General features: G+C 38.5%; 2 protein-coding genes across 3 annotated transcripts in view; one reads left to right on the forward strand and one right to left on the reverse strand.

Moving 5' to 3' along the window:
• SIDT1 (SID1 transmembrane family member 1) overlaps nt 1-22,430 on the reverse strand; it is a 108,867-nt gene that overhangs the window by 26,974 nt on the left and 59,463 nt on the right. For both annotated transcript variants that reach the window (XM_056109280.1, XM_056109279.1), the window contains exons 10-14: nt 13,088-13,131; nt 6,970-7,041; nt 5,436-5,581; nt 3,007-3,080; nt 1,941-2,007 (exon numbers count right to left, since the gene is read on the reverse strand). In XM_056109280.1, coding sequence (XP_055965255.1) covers nt 1,941-2,007; nt 3,007-3,080; nt 5,436-5,581; nt 6,970-7,041; nt 13,088-13,131 — 403 coding nt within the window. The remainder of the gene's footprint in view (nt 1-1,940; nt 2,008-3,006; nt 3,081-5,435; nt 5,582-6,969; nt 7,042-13,087; nt 13,132-22,430) is intronic.
• Nucleotides 2,106-22,430, forward strand: part of SPICE1 (spindle and centriole associated protein 1) — a 158,411-nt gene continuing 138,086 nt past the window's right edge. The window contains exon 1 of the mRNA XM_056109275.1: nt 2,106-2,110. The gene's annotated coding sequence lies outside the window, so the exon portion shown is untranslated. The remainder of the gene's footprint in view (nt 2,111-22,430) is intronic.

Genomic DNA, 22,430 nt, shown 5'->3' on the forward strand with positions numbered 1-22,430 from the left:
AAGCTGCTCAGAGCTTACTTCTGGCTCTCCACTTGGGGGTCACTCATGGCAGGGCTTGGGGTTCACATGGGGTGCTTTGGCTAGAATCTGGGTCAACCTTGTGCAGGTCAAGCACCCTGCCTTTAAAAAAAATTATTAAAGCTCCGTAATTTACAAAGTTATTCATGTTGAGCTTTAGACATACAGTATTGCAGCACCAATCCAACCACCAGCGTCAACTTCCCTCCACCGGTAATCTCAGGTTCCCTCCCGTATCTCCCGCTCCAGCCTTCCCTCTTGACAGGCACCTTTCTGAGTTCAGTTGTTAAAGTTTGGGTCTCTTACAAGGGGAAATGCCCTGCCACAGCGGCAGGGTGAGACGGGGGGATGGGGGGTGGGAGGGATGCTAGGACCCGTGGTGGGGGAGGATGGGCACTGGTGGAGGGATGGGTACTTGATCATTGTATAACTGAAACCCAAGCACAAAATTTGTAAGTCTATAACTGTACCTCATGGTGTTTCACTAATAAAAAAAAAAGTTTGGGTCTCTTGATTTCAGGGCTGTTGACTCTATGATTTGGATATTTGACTGTCATTCCTTAACACTGCCTTTATGCCTGACTCCCTGAGCTGGCCCCCACTGCCCAGCACCCTCGCTGCTGTACTCTCACCAGCCTTCTGGTAATTTAAAAGCTCCCGCATGTGGTTTTAGCACACAGAAAAGTTTGACTTAGGTCCACCTTCAGCCCTGCTAGTCTGAAATTCTCAGGTTTTCTCACAATAAATCCTACCAGAGATCGTTTTCGTGACCAGGACTGGGTCCTACGAAGGAGCAATGGGAATTTTCAGGCAGTTTAATTAGATTTTTTGTTCACATTGATTTTAGTTTTATTCCATATTTGAACTTTATTTCAATATTTGTTTTGTGATGCTGTTCTAACTTTCTCAAAAATACCCTCCATGAAAAGGAACAGGTTAAATTAGATGTTAAATCTGCTTAACTTGGTCAGGACTTTTGCTTATTCTACTCATCCCATGATTGTTAAAAATTTGGGCCGGTTCAGAGCCTAATGGACACCCAGGTATGAGACTGCAGTGACGAGGCACGTGGGGCCTCAGAGGATGAGGGTTGGAACCGGCCTTGCTCCCCGCCCTGAGGAGGCCCTGAGTTGCCACCCACGAACGCCTCTTCCGGCCTCTGAACGACCATGATCCCAGATGCACACAAACCAATCTCGGAACCCAGCAGCTTTGGGCAGAAATCCCTCCAGACTTATTACTAAAATATCAGAAATCCAAAATTGCACAGCTGCAATAGTGGCCGCGTGATTTCATATATTCTTCATAATCAGCAATAGAAAACAAATTATCTAATGATGCCTTTTTGGCAGGTCTCATTGTTGGGGAAAAATTCCAAATAATAATGGTGGGTCTTCTGTCATAATATTGAATGTGATCAAAGTAGAGAGATGGTAAAGTAGAAATCTTCTGCCACACAGGCAGGGGAAGGGTGGGAGGGGGGCGTATACTGGGATTCTTGGTGGTGGAAAATGTACACTGGTGAGGGATGGGTATTTGATCATTATATGACCGAGACTTAAACTTGAAAGCTTTGTGGCTGTTCTCACAGTGATTCAATAAATAAAAAATTTAAAAAACATTAAAAAAGATTAAAATTTGGGCAGGTAAATAACTAAAGCACTTGAAGATATGGAATAAATGAGTGCAAATTAATGATTCCAATTGGCAGAAAAATATATAGGAAGTTTCAGTAGCCTCTATAATAAAATAATTGGAACTTAAGACTTACTGGTCAACTAAATACGAGGTAATGGAGAAGTCTAATTGGACCCAAGCGGAGAAATGTCACTTGGACTGATCTTAATTTATGCCTTTCTCTGTAAGTTACAGCAAGATCCCTCCTTGTAGAATGGAAGCTGGGATTCAGGGGCAACACTTACTGTCTGGTAGGTGATCACGAGCTGGATCACAGGCAGTGCATAAAACACAGCAATGGTGACAATGTTCCTATGCAGGAGAAAGAATCAGAAAGAGTTATTTCCAAATTTAAAATGGAATCTTGACTTATTATTATTATTTTACAAGAATGCTTCTATTCCAAAACGGCCTAGTTAATTTGTAAAAGTCATTAGGAGTTGATTATGTTGTTCTTGATTTCCTTCAGGATAATCATTGATAAAACAATGCAGATAAAAGTTGCTTCTGGTTAAAGTATTAATAAAGATCCATCTTGTTAGGACGTGTTAGATTAAGAGAAATCAAAGAGCAAACAATTGGTGACAGATCATACCAGGAGGTGTGGATCTCTTAGATTAGTTACCTCTTAATTGCAAAATGATGCTGTCACTAGGAAACTCCACGAGGGACCCCCATTGTCCTGTGTTTCTAATGTTTATATTCAAATAAAAGGGCTCCCTTGAGAGAAAAGAATAGAAGAGCTGTCACAAGTGCAGCCCAGAATTTGTGAGTGGAGGGAGAGAAGCGTGTAGGCAACTCTGCGTTGGCGTGGAGGGAGGTGGCATCTGTGGATTTGAGGAACATGGGTATATTATGATGGGCTGGTGGGAATCATCATTTCTTCAGGTGGTCTCCAGATACTCTAGAAACTTGAAGTATCAAGACCCCAGAATCTGTTTTTTCAGGAGCAAGAGCTAATGAGAAGAGAAATGACTACAGCTGAGTCTGTCTCGCAGAAGACAATGACATATTAATGTTATTGCTACACCCCTCCAACCCCCGCCAGAATATTATTTGACTGCATGGGATTTGACCACCATTCTTAGTTTTATTTTTCACTTATTTCACTCGGGGGGGGGGGGTTCCTTTTGTAGCTTGTTTTTTTTTTTCCTGTAGAGAGAGGCATGGATTCTTGAAGTACCTAAAACTTGTGCTTCATTAAACACTGACCATGGCAACAGAAATGACTGTGGCTTTTACAATATTGAATATATATATGTATATATATACATATATATGGGTTCATGGTTCTAATGGTCATTTACTTACCAAAAATAAATCTTATATTTTTTGCTGACAATTCTCCGGTCCTTTCTAGAGAGATCCGACAGGTAAAGGAACACCTAGGATGTCAAATAAAAGAGAAGGCAAATCTGTACTTGGCTTTTCTTGATTAAGATACAGAGAAGAACTTTAAATATTTCAATTCACTCCCTCACTGGGCGGGGGAGTTTATAATATTGTTTTCCTCAAGATATCTAATAAAAAGTACTAGAATTTTCCTTGGAAGATGAAAGATTGGCTGATATGAGAAGACTATTGGGAGTCTTGAATGCTTACTAGATTTCAGATATTTTCAGAGATGTTTACTGTATTATTCTTGGGTGATAGTTGATACTGTGCAATTCACCTTCATATTTCTTATTAAATATAACCCTGTGTAGAAAAACTATGTCAGAAAGAAATGAACTTTACTTTTGGAATGCTGTGAGTTCTATAAGTTCTCCCTTTCAATGATTCTTTTCCTCCATAAGCTTCAATTTCTTTTTTTATTGTCCACACTTAACCTTTGGATTGTTTTAATGCTCTGTTCTCTTTATTGGGACCTTCTGCTTCCAAAAAGAAGTGATAATTATAGATAGCAAAGTTGTGGTGTACACAACCGAGTAATATTAGCTATAAGAAAAGGTAGAAACCTTGCCTTTTCTTATAACATGAATGAATCTGAAAGGGGATCATGTGAAAGGAATTAAATCAAAAGGGGAAAGCCAAATGTCAAATGATCTCACTGATGTGTGGTATAGACATATGCAAGGAATAGACATTGTTCAAAGAAAACTTTTCCCTAAGACCACAGACTGGAGTTAACAATAATGGCAGCTGATGGATATTAACCCAAAGTGTTCTGGGCTTCATCTGTGAATTTTCCCTTTTTCTTCTCCCAGAGAAGCTTATTGTATCCTGGCTAGCATCCATAATTTGGTTGGAGTTTATCTTTTGTATTTTTGTATCCTTTGTATTTTACCTCTCATTGTCTCAGTCCCCCAAATCAGTCTTGATTGCTTGTAAGCCAAATCTTTCTGGTAATTCTCAGCTTTATATTTGTGCTGCTTTGTGTATAAAGTGCTATATATTTGTACCTGCTTTTCTATTTCCCCTATAGACTTTTTATATTTTTCTGTAGAGCAATGCTGTTTGGTTAAACACAGAAAGACCATTAATGCAATGCTCCTAATACTTGGGAGTTGATTGACTCTGAAATATATCTACTCCTGGGCATAATTACTCGGTCATAATTATTTGACTCAGGCTTCAGTTGCTGTAGTTCCTAACACCCCAAAAGGGAGGTCCTGCCGTGGGACTGGGATGGACCTGGGGTGAGTGGTAAATCTATCCTGGCATCGAAATGGGACATTCTAGAAAGCATAAATGCATGATCTTGATGCAAGCTGTTATAACCCAAGAGACAGGATCCCCATGGAAAAGGACAAGATGAACTGTCCTGAAGACTTAGTCTGGAATTTTAGGTAAATGCCCTGCTTGCTCTCAAAGCCCAAAGAACTGTTAAAAGCCTTGTTTGCTCTCAAAGCCCAGAGAATTAAGTGTTGGGATCTTTGTCTCTTACTGTGTTTATCGAAACAACTGCAAGTATTGATAACTTACACAACTAGAGGGAAAGATAAAGGCAATGCAGATGTCCCTGTGAGACAGAATGTCTCCCTGACTTAATCTTCCCAAGAGAATTTCCTCCACCAAATGTTTGTCTATGTAAATGATGAATTACACCTATGTCTTTACCTCAATCCCCCTTCAGATGTTCTTTAAGTATGTTAGCAGCTCGCATTGAACGCGCCATTTTCACCATCAGGCTGTGGTCCCCCATCTCCATCTCTCTCTGTCTCTCTGATGGGGAGGCCTGGGGAGGTGGTGAGGCGGCTCTGAGCCACTGACCACACATGTTTCACAGCAGCAGTAGCAGCCCTGCATTTTACTTTGTGAACTCTCGGTGGCGAGTGACTGAAAGGGTCTAAGGCAGTGGTGGCGGGATATGGGCAAGGTGAGGCAATGTTGTATTTCGCTATACAATTCATGAACCAATGTTATTCAGCGAAAAATAAATCAATAAGAGCTCATTAAGAGAATGTTGCTTTTTTTTTTCTTATTGGGACACACCCAACAATGCAGAGGAGTTACTCCTGGCTCTGCACTCAGGAATTACTTCTGGCAGTGCTTGGGGGATCATATGGGATGCTGGAGATTGAACCTGGGTCGGCTGTGTGCAAGGCAAACACCCTACCTGCTATACTATCACTCCAGCCCTTAGAATATTGCTTTTTTAGCTAGTTGTTAGGTTGTATCTAAAAACTCCTAGAAAAAAAATTGATTTCCCCTAAAGGAGAAAAAATAAAGAAACTGAGGCATTGCTGAAGTTGACTTTGCTCAACTTTCTATAATCTCAGAGAGTCAGGCAGAAGTACCTTGGTTCGGATGACATTTTTATCACTCTCAATGTCAGGCATGGTGTCAAAGTCACTCTCCTCCACGGAGCTGTCTGTGTCAGACTGACCCGCTTGCCCGCCATCTGAGGAAGACATCTGTTGGCCCTGACTGGAGCTTGATTCATCTGAAACAGAAAGCTCATCTCCTTCAAAGTCGAGAGGAACTCCTGGAGCCCCATCCTTTGTACAAAAGCACAGTGCTGGCTAACGGGTTCTTTAAAACATTGTGGAGATAAAAGTAAACCCCTTCCCCAAAAGACATGTCCTTTCTTTCAGTTCATCCTTAATAAACTTTTTTCTTTTTTCTTCTTCTATTTTATATTTCAATGATATATTTTCCAGGCTGAATCCAGATTTCAAATATAAAGACATCTGCTCTGTTCACTATTTGAATGCAAAAATCATGTTTATATTTTGTTTTATATTTTTAAAATATGAAACATAAACATATACATGCACACTGTTATGCAAAATAGCTACCACATATCTCTAAGCATACATATAACTAGCAGCTCTACATTTCCTGTGGATTAAGTATTTGTACACAGAAATTCCCCACATGCTGTATCTGTGATTACATAATGAAAACAACATTCTCAGGAAGAAGTTTCCTTGTGTTCCTGTGAATGTTTCAGAGAGCAGATGGGAACTTGTGCAGCTTGATGAGCTCATGAGCCAAGCCTACTTTTGCTGTATTTCTTCTGTTCAGATGGTTAAAACACACACACACACACACACACACACACACACACGCACGCACGCACGCACGCACACACACACCCTGCTCTTTCAGAGCTAGAAATAAGTAGCTTGTGCAGAGCACACATGCTTCTCCCAGTTACAGGATAATTACGGAATAATAAGCCAGGAATACAGGATTCCTGGGCCCCCCATATTGAGGGGCATCCTTTACAGACCCCCAAAGCATCATGGGAGGGCTTAGAAGCATCAATGCATTCCTACTCTAACAAGGCAGCCCTAGGAGTTCTGTGGTTCTCAGGCCACTCTACGAGCACTGGCAGTTGCTATGTCAATGACTGGATGGCAGGAAGCAGGCTCAGTTATGAAGTTTGCCAAATGAAACATTGTCAGGCTACTGCCATGTTCACCTGCAGCACAGCCTCAGTCTTCTGATCGCCCTTATTCCACTGAAACCTGAGAATGAAACACTAGTCAGTTAATAGCAGGTTCCCTAACATCAGGCTGACACATTTTCCATGCTCTAATGTCAGGCTGGATGTGAAGAAATCTCTATGGGAGTCTTGGGAGTTGATGGCAGCCATTGTAGAGAATTCTGTCCAAGCGTGGTTATCAGCTCCAAGCAACACAGTCAGAGTAGACTGGAGAAAATTACAGATGGAAGGGAACCTTCCACCTCATCCAACCAATTTGTCTTACAAATAAAATGCAGTATTGCATAACTACTGCTTGCCTGCTCTCATAGGCTGAAGGAATTATTTTTTCTCTGGAAAGTTAAAAAACGCGTCTAAGAGTGGATTCATTATATAAATACCTATTGCCCCATAATTGCTTCCTTCAGGGGTGCTGGCTGCAATTGGATGTGAGACTGCCATATTTCCAGAACCTGGTAAAAAAAAAAAAGAAAAAATACACTTTATGTTCAGTTACTAAAATAAAAGAAGAAAACTATAATTTAAGTGATGAAGTCCCAATATTTACAATTTTCTGTCCTTTTCACTGTAACACAGGACTCACCAAACTATGGTTCCTAAACCAGATTTAATCTGTAGTCTGGTTTTGATGGCTATTCAAATAAGAATGACTTTTAAATTTTTAAATAATTAAAAGGATTTGGTATATTACAATCTTTCATGTTTTCTGTAATCTTTTAAAAATTTTATGCAATTTTCTTGTATTTTGGGGACTCTACCTGCTGTGCTCAGGGATTACTCTTTGCATTGTGCTCAGAGATCACTCCTGGCCATGCTTAGAGAACTATATGAGGTGTCAGAGATGGAACTCAGTTGACCTCAGGCAAGACAAATGCCATACCTGCTCTACTATCTCTCTGGCCCCTATAAAATATTTTCAAAGTTTCTATTTTAATACTTCTGTTTTTAGTTTACAACACTGTAGAATTTCATGCCTATAGCTTAAAACCTCTGTCTACGATTCATTGCCCTGACCACCAACATTCTAGAGCCATCCTATCATCAATAAGTAGGATTCACCATCCTGCTCATCGTTTCCACTTGCCTCCCCTCTTTCTCTAGGGGACATGTCCCCAGACAAGCCTAGAAGTCCTGTAGGTAGTTTTGTTGTTGCTGCTGTTATCATTTTGTTTGCTTTACATATTCATATTCCATATGTAGGTGCAACTACCCAGGAATTTTTACTTCCTCACTCATTTAGCTTTGCATAATCATCTGATGTTCTCTCATCCCAAATCACACAATTAGGAAGTTCTCTTCAAACATAGCTGCACTCATTTAGATCTAAGTTTCTTTGTGACTGACTACAATGCAGATTGCAAGTGACTATGGGGCTCATATTTACTGGTTGGCACTTGAAAGGGAAATAGCAAATGCCTGTTGCACAGTAATATAGAACCATAAGAATAAAGGCACACGAGCCTTTTAATCACTGTGAGGATGGCCACCATTGAATAGAAACACCAGAAATCAGCTTCTATGATGAAAGCACTGTGATCTAGAAGCTTGTTAGTGGTTAACATTTACCCCCTCTATACGTGTATTAAATCCTGATAGGAAGGAAATCACTGCATTACTAGGAGAAATGAAGGCTGACAGCAATGACTAGGAACATGGATGGGTTATTTTTATAGGATATTTAGGAAGAAGAGGGATATATGTTTCCAGCTACTGATTGTTTCATTAAGAGAAAAATGACTGAGATAATGCCCCTCAAACTCGTCCAAGAGTTATCTTGTGTCTCTGAGATCTTGAGGGTGTCATCTGAAACCATTAATGTAGAAGAGTATTTCTCTACTGGCTCATTGGTTATTAGGCAAGAGACTGTTGTCTTGAATTTACCCATTTTCTTTAGCTGTGCTCACATACATTGAACAGCATGTATTTCAAATATATGTTTTTAAACTTCATTCCCAGGCTTAAAAAAAGAAACAGTTATTTCATTTGATTGACGAGTTTCAGAGAAGAGATTGGAATTTATAGCCATCAATAAGACTTGGTGTTGGTGTTAGCTTGGTGAGCAATGGGCACAGTGCTGGCTGTTGGAGAAGAATGAACGGTACATCAGCGCCCAATCCTTCTCCATCAGCCTTGAACCAGGGATGGTTCCCTACCTTTTCTGTTCCTCATAATTGATGTTGAATGGAAACTTCTTAAAGGGGGTAGAACTACTTGGTTGTCTTTTGCACAAAACTTAAGCATAGTAATCTCAAAGTAATAGTCAGGAAAAAAGAATCCGTGTGTTAACTCATTGCACTTCTGTGCATTGCAAGGAAATATATTTTCACTGAGGATATTTTATAGTTTCCTCACTATCTAGCTTAATTACTTAATTGAAAATGTATTTCTTAAGAAAGAAAGAAAATATATTTCTTTATGGTTTTCATGAATCTAAAACGTAGTACACATGTAAAACAGCTAACAGCTTCCATTTATTATTTGTCACAGTTTAATGCTCTTCTCCCAGAATTCAGATTTCATTTTTATTCAGAAGTAGTAAAAACATTCAGTGTTGAAAGCAAACTTTGTAGCTTTAGGAAAGTTTTTAACTCTTTTGGTGCCCATTTATTTACTCCATGAAGAGATAAAATTATGGCTAAGTCATAGAGATAATGAGACCTTTGAGATTCAGTTACCTTCTAAATTCTGGTAGCTTGGCCAAGAATCGATCAATGGAACAGCAAGGGCTAACATAGCCCTCCTGGCTGGCAAGAGTGTTTCCAAAGTCTTTAGAATAATGACTTCCTAGGGTTTAATAAAGAATTTCCCTGGTTCTTAGGTTTGGAGAACCTTTGATATAATTCTTACTATTTTGAAAAAGAAGATATTCCTGGCCTTTATTGAATTTGCCCATAAAAACGTGTCATGGTGGATTTGATCTCTGCTTTTCATTTAACTTCAAGGCAAAGAAAAACAGGCTACTTTGAAACTCATAAATTTGAGGAATGAAATATTTTCAGCACAATAATAATGCTATGAGTAGATGTCTATACTTTGACTTTTTTTTAAAACCTCAAATAGATTGAACCATAATTATGGCACAGAACTTTGCTATTGCTTCTGCTATGCTACTATTGACTATAACAGGTACTGCTATTATCAACATCACTACAAATATTAAAGCTTCTATTACTAATATTACTGCTGCAGTTACAGCTGCTGCTGCTGCTGCTACTACTACTACTACTACCACCACTGAGTAAAGTTAAAAAACTTATCATGTGTCAGATACTCCTCTAAGTTCTTTACGTGATTATCACAATTTTTTTTTTCTTTTTGGGTCACACCCAGCAATGCACAGGAGTTATTACTGGCTCTGCACTCAGGAATTACTCCTGGCAGTGCTCGGGGGACCATATTGGATGCTGGGAATCGAACCCAGGTCAGCCACATGAAAGGCAAGTGCCCTCTCCGCTGTACTATCACACTGGAGATACTGAGAGGTCAAGTCATTTGAATAATTAAGTAAGTAAAAAAGTAGTTCATTGCACTGATTCAGTTAAAATTTATGTTCTTAATTGAGAATATACAGTTTACTTCAAAATATAAATAACTGGCAGCGAGATGGCCACTGTCATGAAGGGCTCAAAAATATCTTTCGAATAAGACCAGGAAGGTGATGTTCAATTGCATCTCTAGTAAAATAAACTCATGATTAAACAATATATCTAAGCACACCTTTAGATTTTTTTGATTGTTTTTGCTTTGGTATCACCCCTAGCTGTGCTGAATGTTTACTCCAGGCGATCATATGGGACCTGGGGATCAAATTTGCATCAATTGTGTTTAAAAACCCAAGCACTCTACCCATTATACTATCTAGCTCCTTAGTGCACTTTTTTCTTTTCGATTATCTGCTACTGCTTGCTAATGATTCTGCACTGGGGTGGAATTATGCTAGGTATTTTGGCTAGTTCATTGTGGAGAGTCTCACCAAACAATTGTATTGGTCCTATATTCCAAAAATGTAGTGTGTGTGTGTGTGTGTGTGTATGTGTGTGTGTGTGTGTGTGTTTGCATTTGGGGTTGCTCCAAGGAATACACATGGCAGATACAAATGTTTGGGCGACCAAGCTATGCAGGGACTGAACCAAGCCTCTTGCATACAAAGCATGAGCCCAGCATATTGAGCTATCTCTCTGGTCCGAAAAGATACAGTTTCTAAAAGAATTCCCTCAGACTCATTCTTTTTTATCTTTTTTAAGCATAAGCTTCCTTATTTTAACTATTACCTTATGTTGCTTGTAAGATGTAGTTTAATTAATGTGGAAATAGTAATTATAGAATGATCTTAAATCTAAAGCCTAGAATTTCTGACCAGTCTGGACAAAGCTTGGGATCTTGTGTGGAAGGAGGTTAAAATTGTTCGGGGAGTCAATGTTTCTTTTGCATATAATCAAAAGAAAAGCTGTGCAAAAAAAAAAAATCAAAGAAACTGAACAAACAAAACAATCACTGTTTTGTTAAGCATGATTTCATTAGAAGGGAAAAACCAGCTGTGTAGATCTGTGCAGAATTGGCTGTATCATTAATTTCTATACTTTGCTCTGGCTCCTGGTTTTGATGAAGTTTCTAGTCCTATTTACTTGGAGACAATAGCAGTATTACTGGTTCCATAATTAACAAAATGATGAAGAGTACCACACGAGAGCCAGCACATATAACGTTTTCACTCTGAACTTTCAGGATGTGCCATTTCAGTACGAGATTGGCCCATAAGGGATAATAACGTTCTGTTAATTTTTTCTTATGTTTAAACTTTCTCAGAATGCAAAAACCTCAGCATTTTCATCCAAATTTCAAGTAAGATGGATGGTTTCAAAAGGTGAGACATTTGTTTATATTTAATAACATGGAATTTTGAAAGATGAATAAAACACAACCTATTAGTTTATAAGACAGAGATGTTCTGGCAGGAACAAGCCAACATGTGATGATGTGAATGATCCCATTTTGATGAAGAAATGCATTCTGATATATTTTTCTCTTAGCACTAGCTCTGTTATCTGTCTACTAACATAGACTAAAGCTAAGTTTGCATGCTCGCTTAAAAATTTTGTTGTTGTTGTTAAATGCTCTATGTGAAGAAAAAATCTGATTTTATTTTTGAGACATTTGAGTCTTTTTTTTTCTTTTTTGGTCACAACCAGCAATGCACAGGGGTTACTCCTGGCTCTGCACTCAGGAATTACTCCTGGAGGTGCTTGGGGGACCACATTGGATGTTGGGAATCGAACCCGGGTCAGCCGCGTGCAAGGCAACCCCCCTACCCGCTGTGCTATCACTCTAGCCCTGCGTTTGAGTCTTTCAGGACTTCATATTCACAGTTGCCCTGCCCTTCATGCAGAAGGTTGAAAGTTGAAGCAAGAATCAGACACGATTTGAACAAGCTGCCAAACATTTCTCCCTTTCAGGGTTAGAGTTTTGTGGTCACACCAGGCCAGGTGGTACTGGAAGTAGAACCCTGCAAATCATGTGGCCCAGCCTTTGAACCATTTTTCTCCAACACCCAAAGTTTTCATCTTTATGTCAATTGGTTACCTATCCCAACTAGTTTCATTTTAAAGTTGAGGCAAAAATGAAGAAAATAGTAACTTTTTGGAAAGGGATTTAAAAGTGAGATTATCCTCTTAGAAAGGAAAATCTGGACAAGTGCCAGAGAGACAGTACCAGGGTTAAGGCTCTTGCATGTGTTTCCCTGGTACTACACAGAGCACAGAGCTGGGAGTAGTCGCTGAATGCCTCTGGGTGTGGTCCCAAGAAAAACCCAACACAAGAAAAGTGAAGGAAATTTGGAAAACTTTAGACTTCTCCAAACCCAACATACTTCTGTCTCATTCTCATTGGTTTCTCTTCTTCGCTGATTGAGTAGAGGCTCTCTCCATGGGAGGATTTGATAGTTCATTTTTGTCTAATGGAAATGTATGAAGACATCAGGTTTGTTAAACTCTTTAAAAGAGCAAAACCTGGGGAATCTATGAGTGATTTAAGTTGAATTAGGTTTTCAAAATATGTGGACATTTACATTTTTAAAAATCTTTGATAAAGCTGTCAGTTTTTTCAAACTTAGAGGATCAGAAAAGACATATCACAATGTCTGGAAAACCAATTACTCTATATTCCACCAAGTTTTATATTTCCCATATCTTTCTAAAAGAACATTAGTGAATCCATCACATTTTTAGCTATCTGTGTTTGTGTGTATTTACTGTTATGTGATGTAAGCTGTTTTTCTTAATTATGGACATTGATACATCGATCAATCTGTTCCTCAATCTCCTTAGTCCTCAGACTCCTTCTTTTTTCTATAGAGCTTTCAATTACTTAAAATTGATTTTAAGCCCTCAGAGGAGGGTTTTTTTTTTGGAAATTACAAAAGGCAAAGGGATAAAGAAATAAAATTGGATCTTGCAAAAATAGGCAACACCATTCTAATTTGAATCCAGGAATTTTTCTTACCATCATTGGAACCAAAGCTTCCATCAATGGGTTTTCTTTGAAACCTGCAAACAAGCACAGACACAAGCTCCTAAGTCAGAAAAACCTCAGCATTTTAGGTTTGTTCCCTAAGGACTTTTTTTTTCACATTTGTCTGCTAGGGCCTCTTAAAAGTAGGTGTTTAGCAGTGGAATATTATTCAGCCATAAGAAAAGATAAAGTCATAAATTTCGCTGCTACATGGTGGGACCTAGAGAGTATTTACTGAATGAAGTGTGTATGTGTGTATGTGTGTGTGTTTGAAAGAGAGAGTCAAAGAATGATCTCTCTCATACATATGATAAAAAGAAACATAATAATAAAATAACAAATACCCAAAGACAATGGAAACAAAGAACATGAGATATTCAGTAAAATCTTGTCACTCGAGGATGCTAGGGAATAGGACAGGGAGGGTGGAAATGTCTATGGTGGAGGAAAGCACTAAACTGGGAAGAGGAGATGGTGTTGAAAGGTGGAATGAAACCGTAAAGTACTGTAAACATAAGTAAAAAGACATATATATGTATACAGGTGAACCTCTCAAAAAAGCAGACTGGTGGGAGGGAGAGAAATGGGTGGGGGGACATTTGTGGAGGGAAGTGGACACTGGTAAAGGGATCAATGTTGTAAAATTGTTTGCCTGATGGGTGGGAGGGATAGTACAGAAGATAGGATGCTTGACTGGGTTTGATTCTCGGCATCCCATCTGATCCCTTGAGCACCATCAGAAGTAATCTCTAAGTGCAGAACTAGGAGTAACCCCTGAGCATCTGGGTGTGCCCCCCCCAAAACAACAGAAAAATATATGCCTGAAACCTAATTATGAATTACTGTGTAATTTGACAATAACTAAACAAATTAATTTTAATAAATAAAATTCAATGCAAAAAAGGTGTTTGGATATGAAAACATTGGAGCCTGATATATTGCTAGTGCATTATTTGGAAGTTTCTTGAAAAGTTAAGTATAGAGTTATCATAGGACTGGCAAGCATTGTCTAGCAAATATATACATACCTGAACTCATGCATCTATTTTCAGATATATCCAAAAATTCACCCCTTCATGTGTAAAATTCAGTAAATTTGGTATGTTCACAAAACTGTCTGACCTACAATATTATGTTTCTATAACATTTTATTTTTAAAAAAACTATTTTATTTATTTATTTTTGCTTTTGGGGTCACACCCAGCAATGCTCAGGGTCTACTCCTGACACTGCTCTCAGGAATTACTCCTGGTGGTACTCTGGGGGCCATATGGGATGCCAGGAATTGAACCCAGGTCTGCTGCATGCACAGCAACTGCCCTGCTCTCTGTACTATTACTCCAGCCCCCTATAACTTTTTCAAAGAAATCTCAGATCCATTCCCCTCTTCTCTTAGGCCTTGGTACTACTGATCTACTTTCAATCTCTATAAATGTTTCTATTCTGAACATTTTGTATAAACAGAACTAGGCTACATGTAGTCATTTTGATGGGATTATCCTAGCGCAGTATTTTCAGGTTCTTTCAGGTGGTCGCATGAAACAATATTTTGATGTTTTATTGTTATTATTAGTATTATACCATAGCTTAGGGTCTGCAGGAAAACGAGGATATTAACAAACTACCCCTTGGGCTGGAGCAATAGCACAGTGGATAGGGCATTTGCTTTGCATGCGGCCAACCTGGGTTCGATTCCTCCATCCCTCTTGGAGAGCCCAGCAAGCTACCGAGACCGTCCCGCCTGCATTGCAGAGCCTGGCAAGCTCCCCGTGGCGTATTCGATATGCCCAAAACAGTAACAACAAATATTACATTGGAGACGTTACCGGTGCCCACTTGAGCAAATCGATGAACAACGGGAGGACAGTGCTACAGTGCTATTATTATTGTAGTTTTTTGGGATACACCTGGTCATACTCAAGGCCTACTTGTGTCTTCATGTCAAGGATCACTCCTGGCTGTTATTGAAGGGCTACATGGATTGTGGAGATTGAACCTGGGTTGCGGTGTGCAAGGCAAACTCCCTGCCCACTGTACTATCTCTCTGGCCCCAATATTCAGTGTTTTATTGACTAAGTTGTATCTTATTGCATGAATATATGATGTTAACTTATTTGTGCATACTTGGAAGATGTTTTGTTGCTTTTGACCCATTTGTTATCATTAATAACACTGTAATAAACATGCACATACAAATTTCTTTGTGGATATTGTTCTCTTCTTCTGATTATATACTTAGGAATGAACTTTCCGGGTATATAGCTCTATATTTAATTTTTTTTCAAGCTGCTTTCCATAGCATTTTTATAGCAAGAATAAATTATATGCCCTCAAGCAATATAGAAGGCTCTACACACCCTTGTCAACTCTTGCAATTTTTCTGTTTATTTAAAAAATAGTATAGCCACCCTGGTGAATGTGAACTGACTCATTAAAAATCGCTGAATTGTATATACCTTAAGATGGTGATTTTTCATATGTTATAAAAGTTAATATTCAATAAAGTTATTGAATTATTTAAAAACCAGGCCAGACCATTTGCAAATGTGTATCCCAAACTAATATGTGTTTTATTCTTTTATACCCAAAGTGAGCATCCCTTTTGGATGTGAAGTTGATTGGGCAGGAGGAAAGGTAGGGATGTGGGCTGAGCGCACGTGCCGGTGCTTTGGAACAGGCTCTTACTTCATACTACTGATTCTGGTGTGTTTGATGGAAGACTTTCCATTCATAATTCTTTGGTTTACAGATACAGCAACCTCATTCCTGTGTCAAGGTCTCAGCCCTAGTTTTCTACCGTTTCTCCAGTTCTCATGACAGCTCCTCCCTACCATTCAGACTTTGAGAGGTATGAATAAGTGAAATTTAAAATACTTGCACCACACAATTATTTTTTATTATATTACTACATTTATTTTCCCCCTTCCACTAGTTGAAATTATGAGGTCAGCTGCATTGAAAGCAAGTGTTTTTTTTTTTTTACCACTCCACTGTCTCTCTGGCCCTAAAATTCTTTTTCTTTTATTCTTTTTCTTTTTTGTGTTTAATTTTAGGCCACACCTGTGGTATTCAGGGTTTACTTTTGCCTCTTTGCTCAAGGATAAATTCTGGCAGTGCTTGAAGGACTAGAAGTAGTATTAGAAATGAATGGGATGTAATCTCATGAAATACAAGCACTTTAATCCCTGTATTATCTCTTTGGCCCTGGAACTTTTTGTTTTCTTTATTTAATGCTGTCTTGCTCACATTCCTACTCTACACATGTGAAGAGTCGAGAGATATAGACTGTCTTGTTCAACACTGTATCTCTAACTTCTAGGATAGGGCCTGACATATAGGAGATAATAAATAAATATTTGTTGAATAAATTAAGCAATTAAGTAGATCAGTTATAATTTGACCAGACTGTTCTTGTTGCTAAGTGAGAATCTAATGAACTGAAATTCCTTTTGCAGAATTTTAGTGATATTTACTGCAAGCAACTATATGGATTCAAAAATGTTTGCATTTGGATTCTGATTTTGTACTAACAAGCGTTATCCAATATTTATTGGAGGTCTTTGAATTGCTAAAGTTATTTATTGGAGGTCTTAAATAATTTGCATGAAAAGATCCAGTGAATAAGAGCAACAAAAGTAAATTAGGGGGCTAGAGCGATAGTACAGCGGGTAGGGCATTTGCCTTGCACGCGGTCGGTCCATCTGGGTTCCATTCCCAGCATCCCATATGGTTCCCTGAGCACTGCCAGGAGTAATTCTTGAGTGCATAGCCAGGAATAACCCCTGTACATCACTGGGTGTGACCCAAAAGCCAAAAAAAAAAAAAGTAAATGAGAACTATGGCAAATGGCTATACCTCATCTTGTATTCAGCTTCTTCAATTAAAAAGGAGCTTCACTTTCTCAGTCGAGATTAGCCTTATGATTTGTTTTCGTGAGTAGAACGGGGGAAGAGACATAAGAGACATTTTGCCACTTATCAGCCTATATTTAGGGCATCTTGCACTCTTCTGCTATCTCACCTGGAGTTAAATATTCCAAGACTGGCTTGCAGGAGAATGAGTGATCAAATTTGGCTGAAGTTCATCTTGAAGAGCAATTTATGACCTGCCCATGAATTAAACTCTTCAGCCCATAACTGGCTAAGATCTCTTCCATTTACTCCAGAAAATAATCATTCAGTTGAGTCATAGATTTGTAGAAAAACACAAATACTTATTGATGTATATCTATGGAGTTTTGTGGTTTAATTTTTATGTAGCACAAGTATGATCATGACTAACCCAAGAATGGAAGGGAAAACTTGGGACATTTGCAAATCAGTGTCCTACAGGATGGTTTAAAGGCACAAAATAAGAACAAGTATGTGGTTCTGGGCCTAGGCTGAGATAAACTGTGTGGCTTTTTAAATGTATTTTAAATGAACTAAAGCTATGGAATGGGAAGGGAATAATGTTCAGGGTTAGGTCAATACAACATAAGACACCTGATTCTTAGCTCCCTGAGGACAGGGGCTATATAGATGCCTTTGTCTAATATTCTAATTTGGTCTCACGGTGTATATAGCAAACCCCACAGGAATCGATAAAAAGATCCTAGATACATACCAAATTCCATTATGTTACAGGTCTTAGTTCCATTTGGTTTTATAGAAATTATGTTATTTTGGCTTACTTCAACAAAGGAAGGGTTTTATTAGGATTTCCCCTTAGTCTATTCCCCTATTTGGAATACCAAATAGTTCTTATATTCCCATATTTCTATTTCAGCTTGTCTATATTTGGAAAGAATCTATGCACAAACATTCGACCATGGTAAAACAATTTGGCAGCCCAAGATTTCAGCAGAGCCTTATGTTACAACTTTCAAAAATTGTGTCCTATTTAATAGGCTGAATTACATTCTCCTTCCAACATGCTGTTCCTTTCTCAGAGTGTCTTATCCAGACAGTATCCAGTTTCTTCTTGTGATGCTAACATTTTGATCAACCAGGCAATTGTCTGGTATTGACATGATGAGCATCTCTCATATAAATAACATGCAAACAACCGTAGAAGTATGTTGCTTATGAATGCTAGCTAACTAAGAGAAGAAGCCTTATTTTCTGCAATCGGAAGCATTAAAAAAATACAAACAACCTCTTTGTCGGTGACAGACAGCAGACAGGAGAGATAAACACTATTTCCCCTAGCATTTGGAGCTCTTCCAAGTTGAAATCGAGAGCTTTCTGAACCTTTTTCTGTACCATGCTTTAGGTCTGGTCTCTTTGTCTTCCCTCTCATGCTCTGACTCCAGATCCATCTCCTTGCACTTACTTACGAGTGATGGCTCTGAAAATCAAATTGTCTGCACTGAAATCACCACGCTTTCATTTACTGGCTGGAAATTCTTGATCACGCATAGTCTGTCTCATATTCTTAATCGTCAAAGGGCTAGAAAACTGGTATCCACTGCGACTGGGCATGAGAGGAGATAATCTGCTTAGAAGCCTCAGCACTGGTACAGATCAGGTGCTTGGTAAATGTTACTTCATAGATTAACATGTTGATGCAAGCACTGTAATTAGTTTATTTTGCCATCCAGTGTTTTCATTAATAGTGTTCTGTCTTGTTGGTCGGTACTGAACTAAAGTGGAACAGGAAGTTTTGACAACAATTAGTATTTATCTTGGTACAATCTGTCCTATGTGATATCCAAGTGTGAGCCATCTACGGTATGTGCCAGCATAATGTGTTAACTGAACTGATAATCAGCTAATGTATATACCCTCATTACTACAGGAATTTTCAGCTGTAGACTTTACTCTGCTTTACTACAGAAATACATAACTATAGACTGGGCTTTTTTTTATTTCACTTTTTTGGGATCAGGGATCACTCCTGGCAAGCCTTGTGGGACTATATGGAATGCTGGGGGTTGACCTAAGTAAGCTGCATACAAGGCAAGCACCTGTCAGGCTGTATCTCCAGTTCCCTATTTAACTTTTTATTTGACAATAACTTTCAATTTATAGAGAAGTTGTAAGGACACAAGATGATGGAATGCCCATATAACCATTATCCAGGTTAACATCATATTTGCCTTATTCTGTTTCTATATGAACCTATAACTCTATCAATATATATACACATATTTTTTGAACTGTTTTATTTGGAGGGGCATCCCAAACAGTGCTTAGTTAGGGTGGGGGGTCACACCCAGAGATAATTCACTCAGTTGTACTCTGATTTGGGGGGGAAAGGGGATCTCCAGGACTGCCCTCTGTGGCAGGGGGATCATGTTCTGATTATCCAATCCAGGGAAAGTGCATGAGTACAGGGCACCCTGGGAACTCTCTCCACCCTCATCCCTTTCTGGACCTTTTGCAAGGAAATTGCACGTGCTATGAATTTATATGCTTTTAAATATTTCCACAGGACAGACATTATTTTATTTAATCATAGCATTACAATTTTGTATTACAGATGCAAAAATGACCTTGCTTCTGTTTTTTAAAAAATTTTGGGCTCACAAGCAATAATGCTGGGTAGGAGAGCGTGATGCTTCCTGGTTGCTCCCAGAGGTACTCATGGGATCACTTGGCACCACTGATCTTTGAGCTATCTCACAGACCTGAAATAATGTCCTTATAAGTATATTTTTGGGGACTGGGGAAATAGACATTTCAAAAGGCATGGTCCTTTTAGCAACATGTCAGGAGTAATCTCAGAGCATTGGTAGGTATGGTTCAAAATGAAACAAAAAATAGGATTTGTGGGGGTTTTATATTATTATTATTATTATTATTATTATTATTATTATTATTTGTTTTTTGGGTCACACCCAGTGATACTCAGCGGTTACTCCTGGCTCTGCACTCAGGAATTACTCCTGGTGGTGCTTGGGGGGCTATATGAGATGCTGGGAATCGAACCCGGGTTGGCTGCGTGCAAGGCAAACGCCCTACCCGCTGTGCTATCACGCCAGCTCCAAATTATTATAATTTTTTTAAGTAAAAAACTTAATCTGAGATCTGGGTTTTATTTGGAGGAAGGGGTGTTCAGTGGTTAGTCTTGATTCAGAAATCATATGTGCTCATAGGATCATTTGTGCTCAGGGGATTATATGTGGTACTGGGGAAGCAAGACAAACACCTTCTAACACCTTACTCTCTATACTATCTCTTCCACCCCTAAGATCAGACATTATACTTTGTTGTCATCTTTTTAATATATTTTTTTGTCTTTTATGACACATTTTAACAGAATATTAAGTGTTCTAAGTTTCTCTTGTTTTCCCTCATGATTATGTTCAGAATAGGTATTTCTGGTTGGAATTCTCCTTCCAACATGCTGTTTCTTTCTCAGAGTGTCTTATGCAGACAGTATCCATTTTCTTCTTGTGATGCAAACATTTTGATCAACCAGGCAATTGTCTGACTTCTCCACTGATTAGTCATCATTTTTTTCTCTAAAACTACTAAGCAGTTTGTGGGGATATACTTTAAGGCCATGCAAATATCTGAATTCTCACTGACTTTTATTTTAAATTTTAGCATTCATTAATCATTCTTTTTTTTTTTGGCATGTTGAATACGCCACGGGTAGCTTGCCAGGCTCTGCCGTGCAAATGACTATATAAATGTATGTAATACACATATATTGCTCAAGAGCAACTGTCAGGGGAAAAAAAGTTGTTAGTTCAAAAGAATCTTTAACACCCCTGCACCAGAACCTGAAAAGAAACTGGAAACTGGACAGGGCACCAAGCACCTCAAATTCGATATGCCAAAAATAGTAACAATAACGAGCCTCATTCCTCTGACCCTGAAAGAGCCTCCAATATGGCAGCGTTGGGAAGGACGAGTAAGGAGAGGCTGCTAAAATCTCAGGGCTGGGACGAATGAGATGTTACTGGTGCCTGCTTGAGTAAATCGGTGAACAACAGGATGACAGTGATACAGTGATAATGATTCTTAGTACATATCGGTGGTTCCCCAATTTCAGCTCTCCCTCTATATTTGCAACTTATTTCTGGCATTCTGTCCTAGGCAAGAGTTCCCCTTTCTACTCTCATCATGTGCTAATGGCGTCCTTCCTTAGATGGATCTGTTTTGGTAATTTTGTTGAATGTATTGAGTGTTTGTCTGTAGGTACTGTCAATTTGTCTTTTTTCCCTTCTATCCCTCTTTCTCATAGTTTATAATTCATAATTTTCCTTCATTATTTTTGGTTTCTAATTGCCCTAGATATACATCATGGTGGTCCAAGGGTTTTTGAAGTCAATTTCTCAATTGAAAAGCTTCCTGAAAGTCACAGAAAAGAGGTCTCTGTTATGTTTGAGTTTTGTTTGAGACAAAGATCAACTGATAGCATTGAAATATTTGTATCATTGTGGTAGCAAAGATGTTTTTCTAATGAGGAGGTTAATGTTGCCTAATTGTCTCAAAACTATACACACTTCACTTTCTTTACATGTTCGAGATGGGGGAATAACCCTAGTTTATTGTAAATCAGCTATTCTTTTATTCTAATTTACTTTTTTCTTTTAATTTTAGTTTTTTAATTGAATCACAGTGAGATACACAGTTACAAAGTTGTTTATGACTGGGTTTCAGTTATAACATGCTCCAACACCCAACCCTTTATCAGTGGTGTACATTTCTCACCTTCCCAAGTTTCACTCACCTCCCCAGATACCTCTATGGCAGGCACCTCTGTCTCTGTCTCTGTCTCTGTCTCTGTCTCTGTTTCTCGCTCCCTCTATGATATTCTTAAGCAAAAACAAATGCTGAAATACTGAGGGTTGAGATCTTTTGAGAAAGCAAGGAAAGGCTGGGGTTCTTTACATTAGAGGCTCCAGCACTTGGGAATGAAATTTTCTTGGTCAAATAACAGCAAGATTATGTCCTTTTATTTTTCTTCTCCCAGGAAGAGAACACAATAGTAAGAAGGTACATACTCTTAATTAGAACACAACAGTAGGAAAGTACCTGGTAATATGTATCAAAACAATTATTCCTACTATTTATTAACATTATTTTGAGCATTCAATTTTACTTTTGATGGATTTTTTAAAGCTATTTCTAAATCTTTGGGTAAAGGAAAGTAATAATTTCCTACAATCTATAAGACAGTATTTTCTGGTCCAAAAATATACAAGCTGACCTCTGCTATGGACTCACTAACTATGAAAAAAGCTAACCTTCAACCAACACTGACCTGAGTAGTACACTGATATAATCAAGGAGTTATACTAAATTATCTGGGGCAAATTTCCATTTTATATTACAAATGTGGAAACTGAAGCATAGAGAAGTTAAGTAACTTTCCTAAGGCCATGTGGTTAGGACTTGAT

This window comes from Sorex fumeus, unplaced genomic scaffold (assembly GCF_029834395.1).
Source record: "Sorex fumeus unplaced genomic scaffold, SorFum_2.1 ptg000265l, whole genome shotgun sequence".
Taxonomy (NCBI): domain Eukaryota; kingdom Metazoa; phylum Chordata; class Mammalia; order Eulipotyphla; family Soricidae; genus Sorex; species Sorex fumeus.